Here is a 17,760-nt window from a genome sequence, read left to right as displayed (position 1 = left end):
GAGACCGGGTTGCCTTAATTACATCGGTCGCATTTGTCAGGTGAAAACTAAATGTCAAGGGAAAGAGGCGGTGGTTGAAAATAGTATTTCGATCGCTTATTAAGTTCACTCGTGGCGTGTAATGGTTTATTCGTTTCCCTGTATAATGTCCTTAATTTAGAAGACAGTTAAAAAATAATAATTATTAAAAAAAAATTATATAAAAAAAATTATAAAAAAAAAAATGATATAAAAAAAAATGATATAAAAAAAAATTATATGAAAAAAAAATTATAAAAAAAAAAATTATAAAAAAAAAAATTATATTAAAAAAATTATATTAAAAAAAAAATTATAAATTAAAAAAATAATAAAAAAAAATTGGACCTGCGCACAAATGTTTTTTTTTGGACCTGCGCGCGCATCTTTTTTTTGGACATGCGCATGCGCATCTTTTTTTGGACCTGCGTGCGCATCTTTTTTTTGGACATGCGCACGCGCATCTTTTTTTGGATCTGCGCGCGCATCTTTTTTTTGGACATGCGCACGCGCATCTTTTTTTGGACATGCGCATGCGCATCTTTTTTTGGATCTGCGCGCGCAGGTCCAAAAAAAGATGCGCGTGCGCATGTCCAAAAAAAAGATGCGCGCGCAGATCCAAAAAAAGATGCGCGTGCGCATGTCCAAAAAAAAGATGCGCACGCAGGTCCAAAAAAAGATGCGCATGCGCATGTCCAAAAAAAAGATGCGCGCGCAGGTCCAAAAAAAAACATTTGTGCGCAGGTCCAATTTTTTTTTTTCATAATTTTTTTTTTAATATAATTCTTTTTTTAATAATTTTTTTAATATAATTTTTTTTTCATAATTTTTTTAATATAATTTTTTTTTCAGATTTTTTTAATATCTTTTTTAAATCTGTTTTTATATATATTTATATATATTTTTATAATAATTTTTTTTTTATTATTTAATAATAGGTAAGACCGCACGGGGATGGATAATGAGCGTTGTTTAAGATGAAATGACAATGCCAAATATGGCAGACACCTTCAGATATATGAGAGACCCCCTCAGTTTTTTGACTTTGTTGCCTTTTTGGGAGCTTGGTTCCCTCTGGCTCCCACGTAATTCGATTTATACATTTCAGAGCTGCCAACTTGCACGGTTTCACCGTGTGACACACATTTTTGCCTGCTTACACACGCCACACATCCAATTTCTCACGGCCAAAAAAACAAAACACGCGTCCCTCCGTCCCCCCTGCCAACAATCACGATCACGATCCCCCCACAGTCAACATTTAAACCCGCGGACCCTGCTATAAGGTATGCATTACAAGATTCTACAGAATCTCACGTCAGTAATGTAATGCATTACTGAACTGGTCGTAGGAGACCATTCGGGAACCATGCCTATGTAGGTAAACAAATGATACGTCTAAACGTAGAAGTCTTTGTAGCGCGTTAAGACTGGACATTATCGGGAAACCGGGCCCAAAGCTCTTCTGACGCAGATTCCACAAGATGGATCATATCTGAAGCTGACTGGTTCCACGTTGCTTAGCAAAGTAAACATTCGTTGAAAAACACAACATAAAGCATGTCAAATGTAAGTAACATAATTAATATACCTTTCCCATATCTGACCCAGCTCGACTTGCTGGTGGTTGACTGGTGTGCATTTATAGTTATGGTCAACATTATGACAGCCTCTAAACTCGCTTCAGTAAAGATATAAGACTATACAAGCTATAGTTATAGTAGGCACACATATGCGTGTCCAGAAAAACGTGAGATTTCAAGACAGTTGACAGATAAACGGCCATCATTGGATCAAATCAATAGTCCTCCATTCGAGAACTTGATTAGCAGAATATAACCACAAGGTGTTGCAGTAGACTGTTTTATAGGCCTATTACAAGAATAAGCAGACTGTAAAGCACTGAAAACTACCAGCTTATATCAGAGGCACAATGGTAGTCTCCTATACTATATTCAATCTCCAAGTTGGAACTTGCAAACATGAAAGTAAATGAGACCAAAGTCTATAGGCTTGACAGATTTACAAGCCAAAAACTTTTTTATTTGAACAGAGGTTGAGCAGACTCATAAGGAAATTAAGGTAAAACATTAACAATCGGTTCCTTTGACAGCCACTTATCAATATCAATTTTGGTTAACTCGCCTTCACTTGACTTAACATCATGGAAGTAAATAAACCAACCCACTTAGAAGACCATGAAGAAACATCACATTTATTCTGAACCTGCCTTCCATTCATCTTTGAGGTTTCTGCTACTGCAGTGTTTCAACCAGTGTGTTGTGTTGTGTGTGTTCATATAAACCAACAGAATTCAGGCTGACAAGGCCAACAGCTCAGCTCTGTAGCGGTAACCGTGTCGCTCTACTGCTTGCGTTTCCCTTTCCTTTGTTTGATGGTGAAGAGGTTTTCGTCGGCGGGGTACATGTCTGCGCCGCCACCTTTAGATGACCTCTTCTTCCCGCCGGCCCTCTTCCCCTTCTCCGCCCCACGGCCGCCGTACAGCTGCTGCGGGGTGTAGGACTCGCGCTTGAAGGGCGACGTGCGCGGCTCCGTCGCCGCCGCTCCCCATTTCAGCCGGTTGGGGTTCTTCTTGTTCCTGCTCTTCTTTGCCGCCTTCTCTTCCCCGCCCCGGAAGCACTCCTCCTCGTAGAACGTGCGTTTCTGTGGTGTGGCGGCGCCGGCGGTGGTGGTGGAGGAGGAGGAGGAGGGCGGAGCCTTGGTGGCGGGGACGTCACGCTTGGACTTCCACTGGTTGGCGGCGCCGCTGACGGGCGTCGGCTTCAGCTTGGCGGACATCTTGGTCTTGAAGACGCCGGCCGGCCGGCCAGCGGGGCATGGGTGGGTGGAGCTGGAGCCGGGCGTGGGGACCCTGGCGGAGGAGGGGCGGGTGTTGGCATTCTCCTGCTGCCGGTGGTGGTTCTTCTTCTTGTAGTCGTGGTAGTGGCTGGTCCTCTGCCCCTTCTTCGGTGGTCCCGGGGCGGTGGGGGGGTTTGGGTGTGGTGCCGAGCAGGCCGGCTTCCTCAAGTTCTGGACGGGGGGGAATAGTAAATAAAATCACAACGTTATTCAGTGGCATTCTGAAACTAGTGGGGTCAGGGTGCTGTGTGTCAGAGGAGAAGAGAGAGACAGAGCTTACCTTTGACCTTCCACTTCACCCTGTGCTCCCTCTGGTTGAAGTTGACAGGAGTGTCGTAGTGATTGATGAAGGGCGTGCTGGGGTAGGTCCCATTACACATCCGACGCTGTGTACATGCCTAAGACACACACAAACACCTAATACTGATCTTGCAAAAAGGGCACACGCTCGCTATATTTTTTGATAATATTCATCTTTAGATCATAAATTTGATTCATTATTTGCTTTGGAGAAAATGAAGAAAGGGAGAGCAGGGTAAAGAGATAGAGGGAGGGACAAGAGGAGAGGCTGCTGCGGTGCAAACTGAAGCGGCGACTCACGTGGCCAAAGTGGCCCTTTCTGGAGCAGTTGTAGTAGTAGGCGGGCGTCCTGCCCTGGTCCAGGGGAGAGAGACAGCGAGCAGGGGAGAGAGACAGCGAGCAGGGGAGAGAGACAGAGCAGGGGAGAGAGAAGACGCACATGAATAATCACAAAAAAAAGGAAAGCCTATCAGAACACCCCTCCAGCGTCAGCGTGTTTAAAAGTGACATGTTATACCACTTGGTGTGAATGCGATTAGCCGTTGCAAGCAGTTTGAACAAGTGGGCATGTCCACCTAGATGTGCGCTGGATAGATCAGTCTACCATCGTACATCTAGGTGCACACGCCCACTTGTGATTTTTAAAAAACGGCTCGTAAGGGCTAATCCCACTCCCACCTGGTGGTATAATATGTCACCTTTAAGAGCAGGATGCTGGGAATCCCACAGCAGGTTAGCCCTCTGCCGCTGTCACCCGATAGCCTCCATTAATATTTCACATCAATGACATCGTGTGACGAACATCTGCTTTCTGAAAAAAAGGCCTACTAGTAAACTAGGCCTAGGCTATTCACATGAAATAAAACAAAACATTGAGACCATTCCACAAAGCACACTGGGTAATAACAAATTCAACCCAATGGACTTGTGGTAAAACCACAAGTGGTCCACAAACCTCGTGGTCTCCACAAGTAACTGTAAACTGTTGTAAATTGCAACTTACGTAACTTAGGGACTGTTGGTTATTTATCCCGGAGGGATTTGGACCTCTGATCACTTTATGCATAACCCCCCCCCCCCCCCGGCGATATCATTTTATTTTGACATGACCCTGCAATCGACCCTGCATGACCCCCCCCCCCCCCCGCAGACAATTCATCATCAACTCAATAAGTCACATCAGAAATATTGAGTGACATATGAAAGGATAAATCTAGTGATATATTCTGTCAACAAATTCCATGAGAAGACAAAAACCAATAGATAATTGATCCTACTAACAAGTATTAGTTGTGTATCCAAATCCCGATGTGGCATAAACATGGACACAAAGCATTTTCATAAATATTTTGGAGTTGCCCCTCTGTAGATCCTATTTCGACCAACATTCACAGCATCCTGGAAACTTTTCAACCAAATAAAATCATAAATAAAAATAAATGAATGTTCACCCACCAACCCATGGCCCATTTATTGTGTGTAAGAGCAGAAGCCAGCGTGCGAGTTCTCGGAGTAGATGCCCTGCAGCCCCCCTCTTTTCCCCTTTCCTGTAGCCAGTCGCTAAATAAAAACAGTCCTTGTTAGAGGGCCCCCCTTTATTTTCTATGGATTATCACATTGAAGAAACCCTTGGTGTCTAGAAGTCCTCTGGTCAGTATTCTACCCATAGAGATACCCACTGTAAGGTTCTATTTTTGTGTCTCTTGGGTTTTATTACTTGTAATTGCAATGTTTACTTCAGTTTTACGTCAGTTTTAAACGGCTACAATTATTAGTTATTAAATTATTTATATCCATATTTATTATTCTTTTACTACTGCATGAGACCATCATTACTGCCTTATGGATGCCCATGGAATAGGAATATATTTGTCTTCAAGTACTTGGTCAACACACTACAGTCTTGCAACAACTTCTACAAAAGTTTTAAAAACAAAACAAGTTTTCACTGCCATCTTTAGGTAGCAATAACTGAAAGAAGTACTCATTACATTTCCATGCATAATTTTCATACCTGGTATGCAGTTTTTGAAAGTCATCCTGCACTCTCCACACATATCCAGAGTGTACATTTTGTAAAAGTCTGCCCTGTATTGTGCCGAGAACATGGTCCAGTTTGCAACACCTGTTGCAACACCTGTTACAACAATTTTGAGAATAAGATGATTTCTCAAATTGATTTAACATGGAAAACATGCAGTATGCAACCAGTATAGCTACGACCGTTTTTGTAATCTTACTGTCAAGCCACAGAAAATGCACTTTTCTCTTGAAGTATTCCCTCTCCACCACTTCTCTGAAGCAGGAAGGCACCAGGGACAGGGTCATTAGAGCTCTGTCTCCATCATGAAGAACGACCTCAGCAAAGATGATCTCCAACAGGCAAGATGGCAACTGAAACAAATAAGATTCTTCTATTGAATACATCATCTCCAGTTAGTATTAAGCCAAACAGCATTAATAGAAATACTGAAAGCATGAGCACTGAATGTATTCAATAAATATTATATTCCCCCAAAAAAGAAACACATGCAAACAAACAAAATCAAAAATAAATTATTAATAAATAAAAGACCTGCTCAATACATGTTGCCAACTCCTGCTCCCTTCCATGTGTCATGGGCTCTAGCCGTCTTCTCTTCCTATGTAGAAATGTCAAAGGGGTGACATTAGCAAGATGCTTTTCATGTAGGGGGGTTTGATGGTACACATGGTTTGGTTCATATTTCGGTTTAAGAGTCCATTTGGTACAGGAAAACAAAGTGTTATTATTGTTGACAAAATCCTCTTGCTGGGGACTAATACAAACTACAGTACCTTTCCTGTTCCTTTAAGCGCCCCCCCCCCCCGACAGAAACACATCGTAGTTATCAAGTAAGAAGTTGTTCATACCTTTGGTGTTCAATGTTGTCTAACAGAAGCTGGCACCACCATCTCCTTATATGTGGCATATCATGCTAGTAGATGAAGAAAGATGTCATTGTAGTTTCAATCCTAAAATCTGTACATTAACAATTTCAGATTTAAATTGCTCACCACAGTGACGTCGAAGGTCCAGTCCAGTGCCATGTACAGTGCGTACTGTAATCCATATTATAAACAACGATTAACATTCTTTTCATATGATAGAATAGTTGATACACAGTTGTTACTGTACATATAAACCATGTCAATGATCCTTTTCTCTTGGCACCTGCTTATGTTATTATGTTTGATGCCGAGGTGCACAATCCCATCACTTACCATTAGCATGAACACGCCACAGTCCGCGCTGCCTGCTTGTTCTGGAATATTCTGATAAAAAAGCCAGAAGTTATTGACAACTCAATTATATTTTAATATATTTAATACAATTACATTTCTTAGTACTATTCCAATGCATAGCACATTTCACAAGGCATATATAAATCCAAAATTTCCATCACCTTGTTTGAAACAAATGCCCAGGATCCTGGCACTATCTTTGCTGCAATGGTGCTATAAAAGACAAAAGGATAGCATGGTGAAATACACTATTACAGACCTCACATGATTTTGATGTGACGTGACATTTGTGGTCAACATTTTAAGCCATTTAAGCTTGCTTAATTAATTGGCTTCCATTATTGGTTTAAGCAACAGTGGAGCAGGTGTGCATAGTATGACTCCAGATTGTGCTACCTTGATCACCACAAATGTAATGAACACATCACCAGAAGGCTTTTTTGAACACAGCAGAACCAACATTGAACGGTTGATAACATACTTAACTCTACAGGCTTCTTTAGAACACAGCAAAAGCAACATTGAACGGTTGCCAACATTCTTAACTCTACTAGGAACATTGAACGGTTCCTAAACATAACAATATGAATAATAACAATATAACACCATGCAAAACACAAAAACGAACCAAATATTAATTTACGGGAACAATGAACGGTTCCTCAATATTAGACTGAAACATGAACATGGATAAATAATGCCAGTCTCCATAGCAACTAAGCTTGGAGCAATCAAGACATATCCTCTTAAATTTAGGCTTCAGGACCTGTAAAATATACAATTTTCAAGTAAAGGTTGAATCTGCATTGTACTACTGCAAATGTACATTACAGCTTCACTGTAATGGCTTTTTCATAACTTTTAAGTGAACATATGTGACAAAGCAGATTATTTTACATGACATAGATTATACATTATACACTTCTCATGACAATGTGTGGCTGGAATTTAAAAACTAAAAGTAGATATACAATATTTGAAAAGTCTGTCATGTGACCAAATAATAAAATGGTGACATTCTTATAAAAAACTCTGACATGATGCCTGTTAAACTTACACCTAGTATTCAGTGTCCTGGTTTCCATACAGGAAAAAGGACGCAGTCTCTAGATGCTGCATCTACCTGCATCATTCGAATGACAACAATAAGAGCTTGTAGTTTCAATGTGAAGATATTTTTAGATACGCAACCATAGTACGAGATACTGTCACTATGTACAGGGTTAACAAACTTAAGCCATACACAACACATGCATAGAACTTACTGGCAGCGAGAGAAACGGGTCGACATTGAGAGGTCTCCAAGTGGGGATAACATCCACAGCATGAACATCCTTTCCCTGTAAATCACAGACCAGTTTAAATTATTTGGGTTTACATAAAACAAATAAGCACTATCAATGATAGAAAGTTGTACCTTGAAATGATACAAAAAATATCCATACACACTGCCTGCCTGCCTGCCGATCTTGATGACCAGTGATAAACAACAGTTGACGATCTGTAATAAAACAACAGAATGTTTTATGGATTGCAAAGACATTTTACTAAACAATTTTCTAATATTTGGGTGATTAAAAGTGTACTTACTGTTGCCTCCACTTCTCTGTCCAATCCCAGGGACAGGAAGTCCAGCCTTTTTAAAACCCACTTTACAAATCACTTTTTTGCCCACTTTACAAATCGCCTCGTCTGGTGATTTTGTGTCATCCAACACATCATCAAGCTTTAAAATGACAGTCAGTTAAGTACTTACTACTACAGTATATCATACTTGACAGCAAAAAACAAACGACAATAGAAAACCTCTTTAGAACTCAATTATATGAAGAAAATACTTCACTTTGTTTAATGTGGGCCATATTAGGCCTATTAGAACTAAATCAAGAAAAATAAAAAAATACATTTACCCATGTCAATTGTCCTTCGTCCATCTCATGCTCCGTTACTTCCCTTCTTGCACATATGTGGTATATGTGCTTCATTCCACAACAGTGTTGATTGCAAACCTCAAAACCTCCTGAAATATGGTCAGAGAAGCCCAATTTCAGAAATGACAGGAGCATAATAAGCAATGTGTAGAATTTGTACCATAGCATGTCTTTCCAGCAACTGACTTAGTAAATAATGTTACAAGTTGTACAACATTATATTTTAGTGCATTAGATAGTGTAGTATTAGGTGCTACATTTTTGTACTGTGATGATCTCTGGAATACCTGTTGTGGTTGTAGCTGGAGCATCCACTGCTATTGTTGCACTCATGCCAGAAGCTTCTACGTTAATTGTAGGGGCTACGTTGACAGCAGGGGTCGGTGGTGGGATGATGGCAGCGGCCTGGTTCGTACCGGTGGTCGGTGGTGGGATGATGGCAGCGGCCTGGTTCGCAGGGGGTGCCACGGATTGTGTCACAACAGAGGCTGATGCAGTGTTTACAGACTGGGCAGCTGTGCAAGATGCAGCAGTGGCTGCTGATGCTGTCAGCAGGCAAGGGAAACAAGATTATGACATTTGACATTCTAAACAGTAGGTGTTAACCAAAACAAACAATTACTGCTAGGAATTTCCACACATTGGATTAATAAAGCCTTTTTATTGCAGGAGATGGCTTTACAAGACAATACCAGTTTGAAATCCGAATGTCACAACTATACTGTGCACGTACATACCTAAAACCGTCTGCCCACTGGAGTTCAACTGGATTTCCAGTGCACTCCCCAATGTTTTCTTCATGTTCTCTTTTGTTTTGGCATTGCATCCGTTGTTGTAGTGGTGCAAAATGTTCTTCATTAAAAAAATATGGGACGATAGACTCATCATGTCTAAGAAGTGGTTGTTCTTCCTCAATCCACTGAAGAGCTGCTCGGCACACTGGCTATTGGCCCAGCCACGTAACTCAGGCACAAGCTCTACCTTGCGCAGAACATCCTTTGGGTCTTTGGTGTTCCTCATGAAAGCGGTCACAAAGAGCATAATGCTCTGATGACCCTGTAATAGGGTGGCCATTTTCATCAGGTACTGGCTTCTTTGTAGTTAGCCAAGGCAAGCTGACTTTCACTTTCTTTGCAGAGGCCAATCTGATGTTGTCATCAGTAGGATCCAGCAGTCTCCCCTCATGAGGGCTTAAGGGCGAGGACTATGGCTCTCTTATGTTTGTATGTATGTGTTGCCAGTCCCCTTGCAAAATCATACAAGGTCACATTGGGGAAATGCTTCATTGATAGCAGCAGATCAGCACAATCTCTTGGGCTCTCAGCCCTTAGGTTGAGTTTAACTCCATAAACAACAGCACAAGGGCATGTGACCACAGCACATCCACCTGGTAAAATAAAGTTATCGTACCCGCTATGAGTAACCATTACAGTGAAATGTAGTGAAGTCTGAAAGTTATTACTGATGCAAACACTTTTGAATATAAATCAACTCACCAGAAGCCCCACAGACCTTTGCAAACACTTTGTCATATGCTGACCGGTTCGGCATTTCTTTGCAGAGCCTCATAATAAGGTCCATCCTGGAGCCCTTGGAGTCTATGCCACACCCCTTGCAGAGACTTAGCACAGCTTCCATCTATGATGTTAAATAGTAAATATTACAGCCCTGATAGATTTAACAATGAGAAAAACCATACAAATACTCCACAGTGTGCAAATACCTTCAGTTTCAGAATCTCGTCAGTGAGCCAGTCCTCTGTAATTAAGAGGTCGGATTCTTCATCTGGGTTCCTTGGTGTGTGGATTTTGCAGTGTTCTGTGTTTGACACCACACTGGAGCCTCGTGTGGGGACCAATCCATGGTGCCCAGTTATGGTAACTGGGCCGTACCACAAACGGATTCTGCTTGTAACCTGCAGGAACATTTCAGAAGAAGAGTACAGAATATGTTACTCTCATTGCAGCACCTGTAGGATTTTCATTCATGTCACTCAAAACATATTTTGGATGTTGACAAATTCTGGTTCTGGATGTAGTTCATACCAGTGGCGGCTGGTGGTTTTTTAAGTGAGGAAGGAAGGACTGCACGCTTGGTTGCCATTGGCCTGCTTGCACTGTTTGTGGCGTATGGTGGCATAAGAATGTGTGACTCAAATTGTTTCAGGGTGTTTTGGTGAACTACAAAATAGCAGGGAGGGATAATTATGTGAATAAAATTGATACAAAGCCACTAGTGGCAGCATTGTAATTTGAAAGCTGGTGGGCAGCATGTCTTGGACTACAAGGGCAGAAGGAAAGGATGCAAAGCCAATTCATCAAATCAGGCCTACTCTTGATTTGTAAAACTAAATTTAAAAAATCTGCCCTCAATGACTGAAGCTATTGGTTGTAATTTGGTTCATCAAATGTTTATTTTCAGTTACAATTGTTGCACGAACCTCCTTTCTACTAGGGCTGAACGATTAATTGCATTTGCGATAATCACAATATGACAAAACGAGATTTTCTAACCGCAAAGGCTGCGATTTGATTGGTCACGTGACTTGCGAGTGAGCCGAGCGGAGCAAAGCAGTGCAGGCAGGGAGAGATGCTGCGCTTTAACCTGCTGCACAATGGCCTCAGGCTCGTCAGAAGAGCGCACAGCTGAAAGTTTGGTACCAAAGAGGGGCGGCACATCAGTTGTGTGGAATTATTTTGGCTATAAAAAAGACGATGCTGCGCAACTGTCCCGCATTTCGATCACAGCCTCGTCGGCTTGATAAAAAACCCACCTCAGTGCACCAAATCAGCCGGCCGAGACCTCGCTAAAGAGGTGGTCTCAGTTCGCTTGAGATGTGAAAGCGAACGCACCTCGGTCCGATCCAGTTCCAAAAAGCATACGCCTCTTTGGACGCAACAGGCACCCGCTCAGCCGTGCGCATTATGGGAATTATTGTTTGATTAGCGGTAATAGCCAGGGACGTGCACAGGAGATTTGAGGGGCAGGTGCCGGGGGAGGGGGGAATCGCGGACGAGCGCTATTGTTGACGTGGGGGTTGGATCGCGGACGAGCTCTGTTGCGGGCGCGATTGTTAACGGGGGGGGGGGGGGGGGGGGTTGGATCGCGGACGAGCGCTATTGCGGGTGCGATTGTTGAAGAACACTCAGAGGGCACTTTTTAATATCAGGCAAAAAGGGCAGGGGCTCAAGCACCCCTAGGGCCCTATGTGTGCACGTGCCTGGTAACAGAGACGGAATGTCTATTGGATATTTGGGCAGACGCCCACATAGAACGTATGCTGGCAAACACACATAAAAATGCCGATGCATTTAACACATTGAGCACCAGGATGAGGGAGAAGGAGTTCGAAAATAAATCTGATATTGTTTATTATGAAACAGATAGATTTATTGCTTGTGTTCGTTGAAAAATACATGATATGAGGACCGTGAAAAAATAATCGCATATTAAATCGCAATCGCAATATTGAGGGGAGAAAAAAAATCGCAATTAGATTATTTTCCAAAATCGTTCAGCCCTACTTTCTACAATATCACACAAAACGGTCAGAGTAACAAACTAGTAAAAGAACAACAATAACATTATTTGACAACTATTTTTTAGCCCATTTATTATGGGCTGTAAGCCTAACATTGTTTGAGGTAAATGTGGATGTTGGTCATGGTTGAGGGACTTAATTTGTATATCAAGTCAATCCTCCTTGAGGTTTGTGTTGCGAAGATATCAGTGACCTGGTCATACCAAACTGGATCTTTTGTTTAGTGATTTCAGCATTTTCTTTTCAATCAAAATAATGGCCAAATTTGTTAACCTCTCCTGCCCCTGAACAGTCCACGTTGGAGATTTGACATTATTCATGAGCAAACAGGGCCAGCAATACAGTCGATTGTTAGTAATGCTACCAGTGAGCCATGAGTACTTAGCAAACCATGTAGCACTCACACCATTGACTCTGCCATTACTTTTGGTGATCTCGATTTTGGGAATTTTGGTCTACCTTTCACTTGCTTTGTGTCTCTTAGACTGAGCTGCACTGCAGCGCGGGTTTGATCTCATAACCGAGACAGCGTTGCCAGATTGGGCACATTTTCCGCCCAATGATTATTTCTCCAATCTAACGTGGTTAAAAGTAGACCTGTAAATCTGATCAATCTGGCAACACTGAGCCTAGCCAGGGCTCCTGCGTATTGGTTCATAGCGCAGTGCGTATGAACCAACCACCGCGTAGTTGGCGCGATTCGATCCCTTAGCTAGTACCACCCATATATATAGTGGGTGGGACCCACCCACTCGGAGGGTGGGACCCACCCACTCGGAGGAGGACTTTCCTCCTCTCGCCCATTGACTCCCATGTAACTCACCGGCCGCCAGTACTATGAAGGCATTATTGCAGCAAAAGTCTTGAGCATGTGTACACTAAAGTCACAAATGTGTAACAGTAAAGTTGAAGTCGTAAATATTTATGTTGTATCTGTACACTAAAGTCACAAATGTGTAACAGTAAATTTGAAGTCGTAAATCTTTTTTCTACCATTGTAAACACAAAATAGGGGCTACGAGTTCACAAGTCCTTTGTTACAGGTGCACAAATCCTATCCTGTGCATCACAACTTCAAAGAGTCATGCACTTGACACTTTTGCTACAATCATTGCAGCGCAGTTGGAGCAAAACACATTTGCACACCCGTGTTTCATAATCTGAGAACGTGCACAACATTTGTGCATTCGTAAACCCAAATGTGAACTAATGCATCAGAAGTTGCACATCTGTGAAATATTTCCTCACAAATAAAATGATATAGATGCACAGTCCATCGATACAACTGCACAAGTCCATCGATACAACTGCTTGAATCTGCTGCTACGAGTCTCAGCTGTTGTTTTTCCTGCGGGTACTGTTGCAACACGTCAAGGTGGTACATGTGTAGCAAAAGTGATTCGTATCCGTATGACACAGAGCGTATGTGGGCGGGACAAAATTGCAGCATAAACCAATGAAAGTTGCCGGCAGGGGGTGCAGGTGTGTTTTGCACCAACTGCGCTGCAATGATTGTAGCAAAAGTGTGTGACTCTTTGAAGTTGTGATGCACAGGATAGGATTTGTGCACCTGTAACAAAGGACTTGTGAACTCGTAGCCCCTATTTTGTGTTTACAATGGTAGAAAAAAGATTTCCGACTTCAAATTTACTGTTTTAGTGTACACATGCAAAATAAATATTTCCGACTTCAAATTTACTGTTACACATTTGTGACTTTAGTGTACACATGCAACATAAATATTTCCGACTTCAACTTTACTGTTACACATTTGTGACTTTAGTGTACACATGCTCAAGACTTTTGCTCCCTTGCGTCTTTTAGTTGCGCATGAAATGTTTATTTTGAGTGAAAGACGTGCGTTTGGGAAGAAAATAAAGTCTTGGTTAACCTTTGTATCGTGTTCATTTCTCCGCCCTTACTTTGGCCTGTTTTAATTGCTCTTACATTAACACACAAAAAAATTGATCACCAAATTTTATTTAACTCCCCTTTAAGCTGTAAACAATGTCTCAGAGTCATGGTTTACATGAATAACTGCAGTGAATATACAAAGAATAGACACAGAAACTGTGTGCGTGCGGTGGTGATGGTGGACCACAGGTGTTACAAAGTTGACTAAACCACTCAAAATTCAATGAAAGTGGTGGATCAGCAATTGTATATGTTCAAATGCCTAGTGTGGAGGATATCATAAGGCCTTGAGACAATAAAATGTAAAACACAATATGTATGATTGATGAAAGTAGGAAATCTGTCAGATTTGACCCAAACACAACAGAAAGGTTAAGGTCTGAGAGTGCAAATAAATGCCTCAAACTAGTGCTGTCATTTTAAAATAACAACGTTATGTTTCTTTTATTACTGTTATTTTTTAAGGCAATTAATGTGGATACTCTGCTATTTGGTTTAATTTACGTACTCAATACTTAACCTAAAATTACAGCCAGGGCATCAAAATGAACAAGAACATTTTTATGTGATTCCAAACATTTGAACAAGAGAGAAAGATGGCAAAAAGATACCTCAAAGAGCTTTTCAGAGAACTTCTCTTAAATGGCATGTGTAGCGGACGGAACCTACGTCCGCTTTGCCACCGCCAGTACCAACTCGACTCGACTCGCCTCGACTCAACTCGGTTTGGTTGCGTTTCCATCTAAAAAAGTACCTCTTCAATGTGGGCGGGTCGTAGAAAATAACCTCTCCACCATGGGCGGGTCGTCATTAGGTTTTAATCACGGGAGACGCGATTCCCGGGAAATCTGAATCTGATCAAGACTATTTCCTGATTCCCGGGAAAGGTTATGATGGGAAATAAAATAAAATAAAAAGCGCAATGACTGCGCGTCTATTGTTGTCATACGGTAACGTTGATAGAGGCGAAACTCGAGCCCTAGGAAAGGAACGACACTGAAACTAAACAGCGAAACGCCGGTCCGTGGAGTCCAGCCACGCCGGACACACACAACCACGCCCGACACACATAACGACGCGCAGCCTAACTCTAGCCCCGGGAAAGGAGCGACACACACGGCGAAACGCTGATCAGTGTCCCCCTCGGGAGCGGGTTCGTGGACTCCAACCACGCCGGACACAACTTAACTTGAGTGAATATTCCCATTTACAGCCGCTGGCCAATCAGTTACCAGCAGCCTGTTTACGTCACACAAAAGTACCTACTCCGCTGGCATGGAACCTCGACGGAGGTAGTACTAAAAAAAAGTACCCGGTACTAGGTACCAGGTACTTTTTTTGCCAATGGAAACGCAAATAAGGCGTGGCGAGTCGAGTCGAGTCGAGTCGAGTAGGTACTGGCGGTGGAAAAGCGGCATTAGTAGGGGTAAATCACTCTTCCCTGAATGGCTGGAAATCAGAGGATCTAGGTCCCTAACCCCCAGGCCTATTAGTCTCGTGTCTACTCTGCCTGCTCAGTTGAAGTACAATAGCTTAGGCTTCAGAATTTAGACCTGTCACAGTGAAGACCTAAAGAATAGAATACCAGTAAGTAGCTGTGTGTGTGTCTTACCTTGTATTCCCCCTAACTACTACACTCTAAGGACAGAGGGTGAGACGCCCCTACTTCAGAGAAGAAAAACTCCACAATAAAAGCAATAGTGTAAAAGTTGAAAAATTAGTGGTTATTTATTATACTAGTTTTCTTATGCTAAGTAAAATAGAAAAGTAAATGAAAAATAGAAATAAACACACACACACATATACATATACATATATATATATATATATATATCTCAAATGTAAAGCATAGAGGAATAGCTTCCCTATCAACCTGTAACCACCATATAATGTTCAAAACCTTACATCAACATCCACTTCACCAGAGTGGCTCAATAACACTTTCACGGTTTGGCTTAACAACACTATCACTATTACACAACAGTAACAAGTATGTCAATTGTAACTTCAGAAACGGTTTTGCACCATACACATAACACTCAATAACAATATGTCCACTCTCGGTTCAATGTTCCTTTTGGTTCGGATTGTCCACGTTACGTGTGTGCCGACCGTTCACCAATTAGACATGTCCATCACGAGTGCGTTGCTGTCCGTTGAGAATGATAGCCATGTGTGGCAGCAGGGTAGCCTATTTACTCACCCACCGCACCGTGCATCAATGGCGGGAGCGGGAGAGAGCAGGAGCCAAAGACACGTCCCGGTCTGTAGCAGTGAACTGGCTGGCTCTTCGTTCTTTGGCGTGACAAGCTTCCAACGTTGGCGACGGGCTAGTAATATAACTGAATAGTCAACACTTTGCACTACCTAGCGAGGACGGTCGCCTCGCACTACGCGAACTATACTTGTTAATAATACGACCCCGGATGAATCTTCAGCGCTGATGGCGTGGAGTCTTCCGCTTCTCCACACGCCACTCCAGCCGTAACTGTTCCGTAGCTCAGATTAAAACATGTCGCACACGCAACAACTAAGAGCTAAACTGTTATTCAACTGATCTATCATACCGAAATCTCCGTCAGCATGGGACCTCGCCAAGCGCCGCCATCTTCTTCGTTCTTCCTCACCAACTCTCTCTAGTCCCGCTCTCTCAAGTCCCGCTCTAGTTAGGCCTACTTGGACTCCGCTAATTGCCAAACGTGACTTTATTTAGCCTAATGACTGATATTGAAAAGTAACAACATGGAATTAATGTTAAATCAGAATTAAAATAACATGTCCTTATTAACATATTTGAAACTGTAACATAGCCTATGGATTATCTAGCCTATAGAAGCCTACTTGTTCTTTCCGTGCTTAGCTCGAAAGGCTACTTGAAAAAAAAAACGTCAGTTTTAGTTTCTCTTGGGCCCAAGAACTAAAAGAAAAACTAGAGAAACCCTGAGTACTCAGAATAAAAAAGTAACAAAATAAAATAATCCGGTTTGGTTCCTTAATGTCGTCGTTCCTACCCCTCCTGGATTTGAGCACAATGTCCACATAACCGATGTCCGACGGGAGACGAACATCGGTTATAGCGGTGGTGGTGGAAGCCGTTGAACAGTCGAGTTGAAACAGTTGTCTCTCGTACAAAAAAAATAACCAGCGTGCAATACGGACTTTAGTATTCTTTTGAAAAAAAAAAACCGTCCGGAGCTCTCCCCACAGGATTCCTCCCGAACCACCTGTAGCTTCCAATACTACCTTATCTAAATTCTGAAACTACCAATACACACCTGTCTCGCAACACCGTATCATGCGTGTCATCGGCTCTCCGTGCATACGCTTGTGATGCGTTCAAGGGGCATCGTAAAACGCAGTACTAAAATAAAATAACTAAAATCACTTGGGTTACACCATTAAAATCCCATTGTTCCTATTGTTTGTTGAATAACATAGGTCAGAATACGTTTGTGACAGACCTATGGTAAATTTGAAATCTATGCAGTATGCTGTATGCAATAGCCAATGAAAGGAAAAAGGCTGAAAAAAAAATTAGCCAATCTGGATAAGGTGACACTGCTACGTAGCGTTGTCAAATTATTATTAATGGGGCTGCCCACTTGGTTGGTTCGTAACCACCCACAGAAATTCTGAAGGAGTCGAGATTGAGCTAGTGCTAATACATGTACGTAGTTGCTGCTTAAAGGTCTTCTGAAGCTTCTGAAGCCTCTCTCTCTCTCTCTCTCCCTCCCTCTATCTCTCTCTCTCTCTCGCGCGCGTGGGGTCTCTCTTTGTTGCGTGGGGTCTCTCTCTCTTTATTGCGCGGGGTCTCTCTCTCTCTCTCTCTCTCTCTCTCTCTCTCTCTCTCTCTCTCTCTCTCTCTCTCTCTCTCTCTCTCTCTCTCTCTCTCTCTCTCTCATGTAACTTCTAAGTTACAACTTGGAACTTACG

General features: G+C 42.3%; 1 protein-coding gene across 9 annotated transcripts; it reads right to left on the bottom strand.

The window, feature by feature from the left end:
* Positions 1-2,021: 2,021 nt before the first annotated feature.
* On the bottom strand, positions 2,022-17,123 carry LOC311367888 (uncharacterized protein). 9 transcript variants are annotated; one of them, XR_014639823.1, is made up of 20 exons: positions 16,031-17,123; positions 10,096-10,287; positions 9,869-10,010; positions 9,110-9,759; positions 8,660-8,917; positions 8,352-8,461; positions 8,032-8,167; positions 7,859-7,942; positions 7,707-7,781; positions 7,499-7,564; positions 6,603-6,654; positions 6,421-6,471; positions 6,214-6,258; positions 6,070-6,134; positions 5,753-5,819; positions 5,418-5,571; positions 5,192-5,314; positions 3,478-3,531; positions 3,158-3,275; positions 2,822-3,048 (listed from the first exon to the last, which is right to left on the bottom strand). XR_014639823.1 is itself a non-coding variant. In XM_084486750.1 (19 exons), exon 19 carries the CDS (start codon positions 2,815-2,817, stop codon positions 2,383-2,385), a length of 435 nt encoding a protein of 144 aa, XP_084342876.1. In that variant the 5' UTR covers positions 2,818-3,048; positions 3,158-3,275; positions 3,478-3,531; positions 5,192-5,314; positions 5,418-5,571; positions 5,753-5,819; positions 6,070-6,134; positions 6,214-6,258; positions 6,421-6,471; positions 6,603-6,654; positions 7,707-7,781; positions 7,859-7,942; positions 8,032-8,167; positions 8,352-8,461; positions 8,660-8,917; positions 9,110-9,759; positions 9,869-10,010; positions 10,096-10,287; positions 16,031-17,123; the 3' UTR covers positions 2,022-2,382. The 9 variants fall into 9 exon arrangements, 1 of the variants encoding a protein (XP_084342876.1); XM_084486750.1 differs by lacking the exon at positions 7,499-7,564 and having other exon boundaries at positions 2,022-3,048; XR_014639826.1 differs by lacking the exon at positions 7,499-7,564.
* Positions 17,124-17,760: the final 637 nt, after the last annotated feature.

Source organism: Micromesistius poutassou (genome assembly GCF_964030765.1).
Source record: "Micromesistius poutassou genome assembly, chromosome: 22".
In the NCBI taxonomy this organism is placed as follows: Eukaryota; Metazoa; Chordata; class Actinopteri; order Gadiformes; family Gadidae; genus Micromesistius; species Micromesistius poutassou.
Note: the sequence above shows the minus strand (reverse complement) of the source record. Positions and strands in the feature narration are given on the sequence as shown.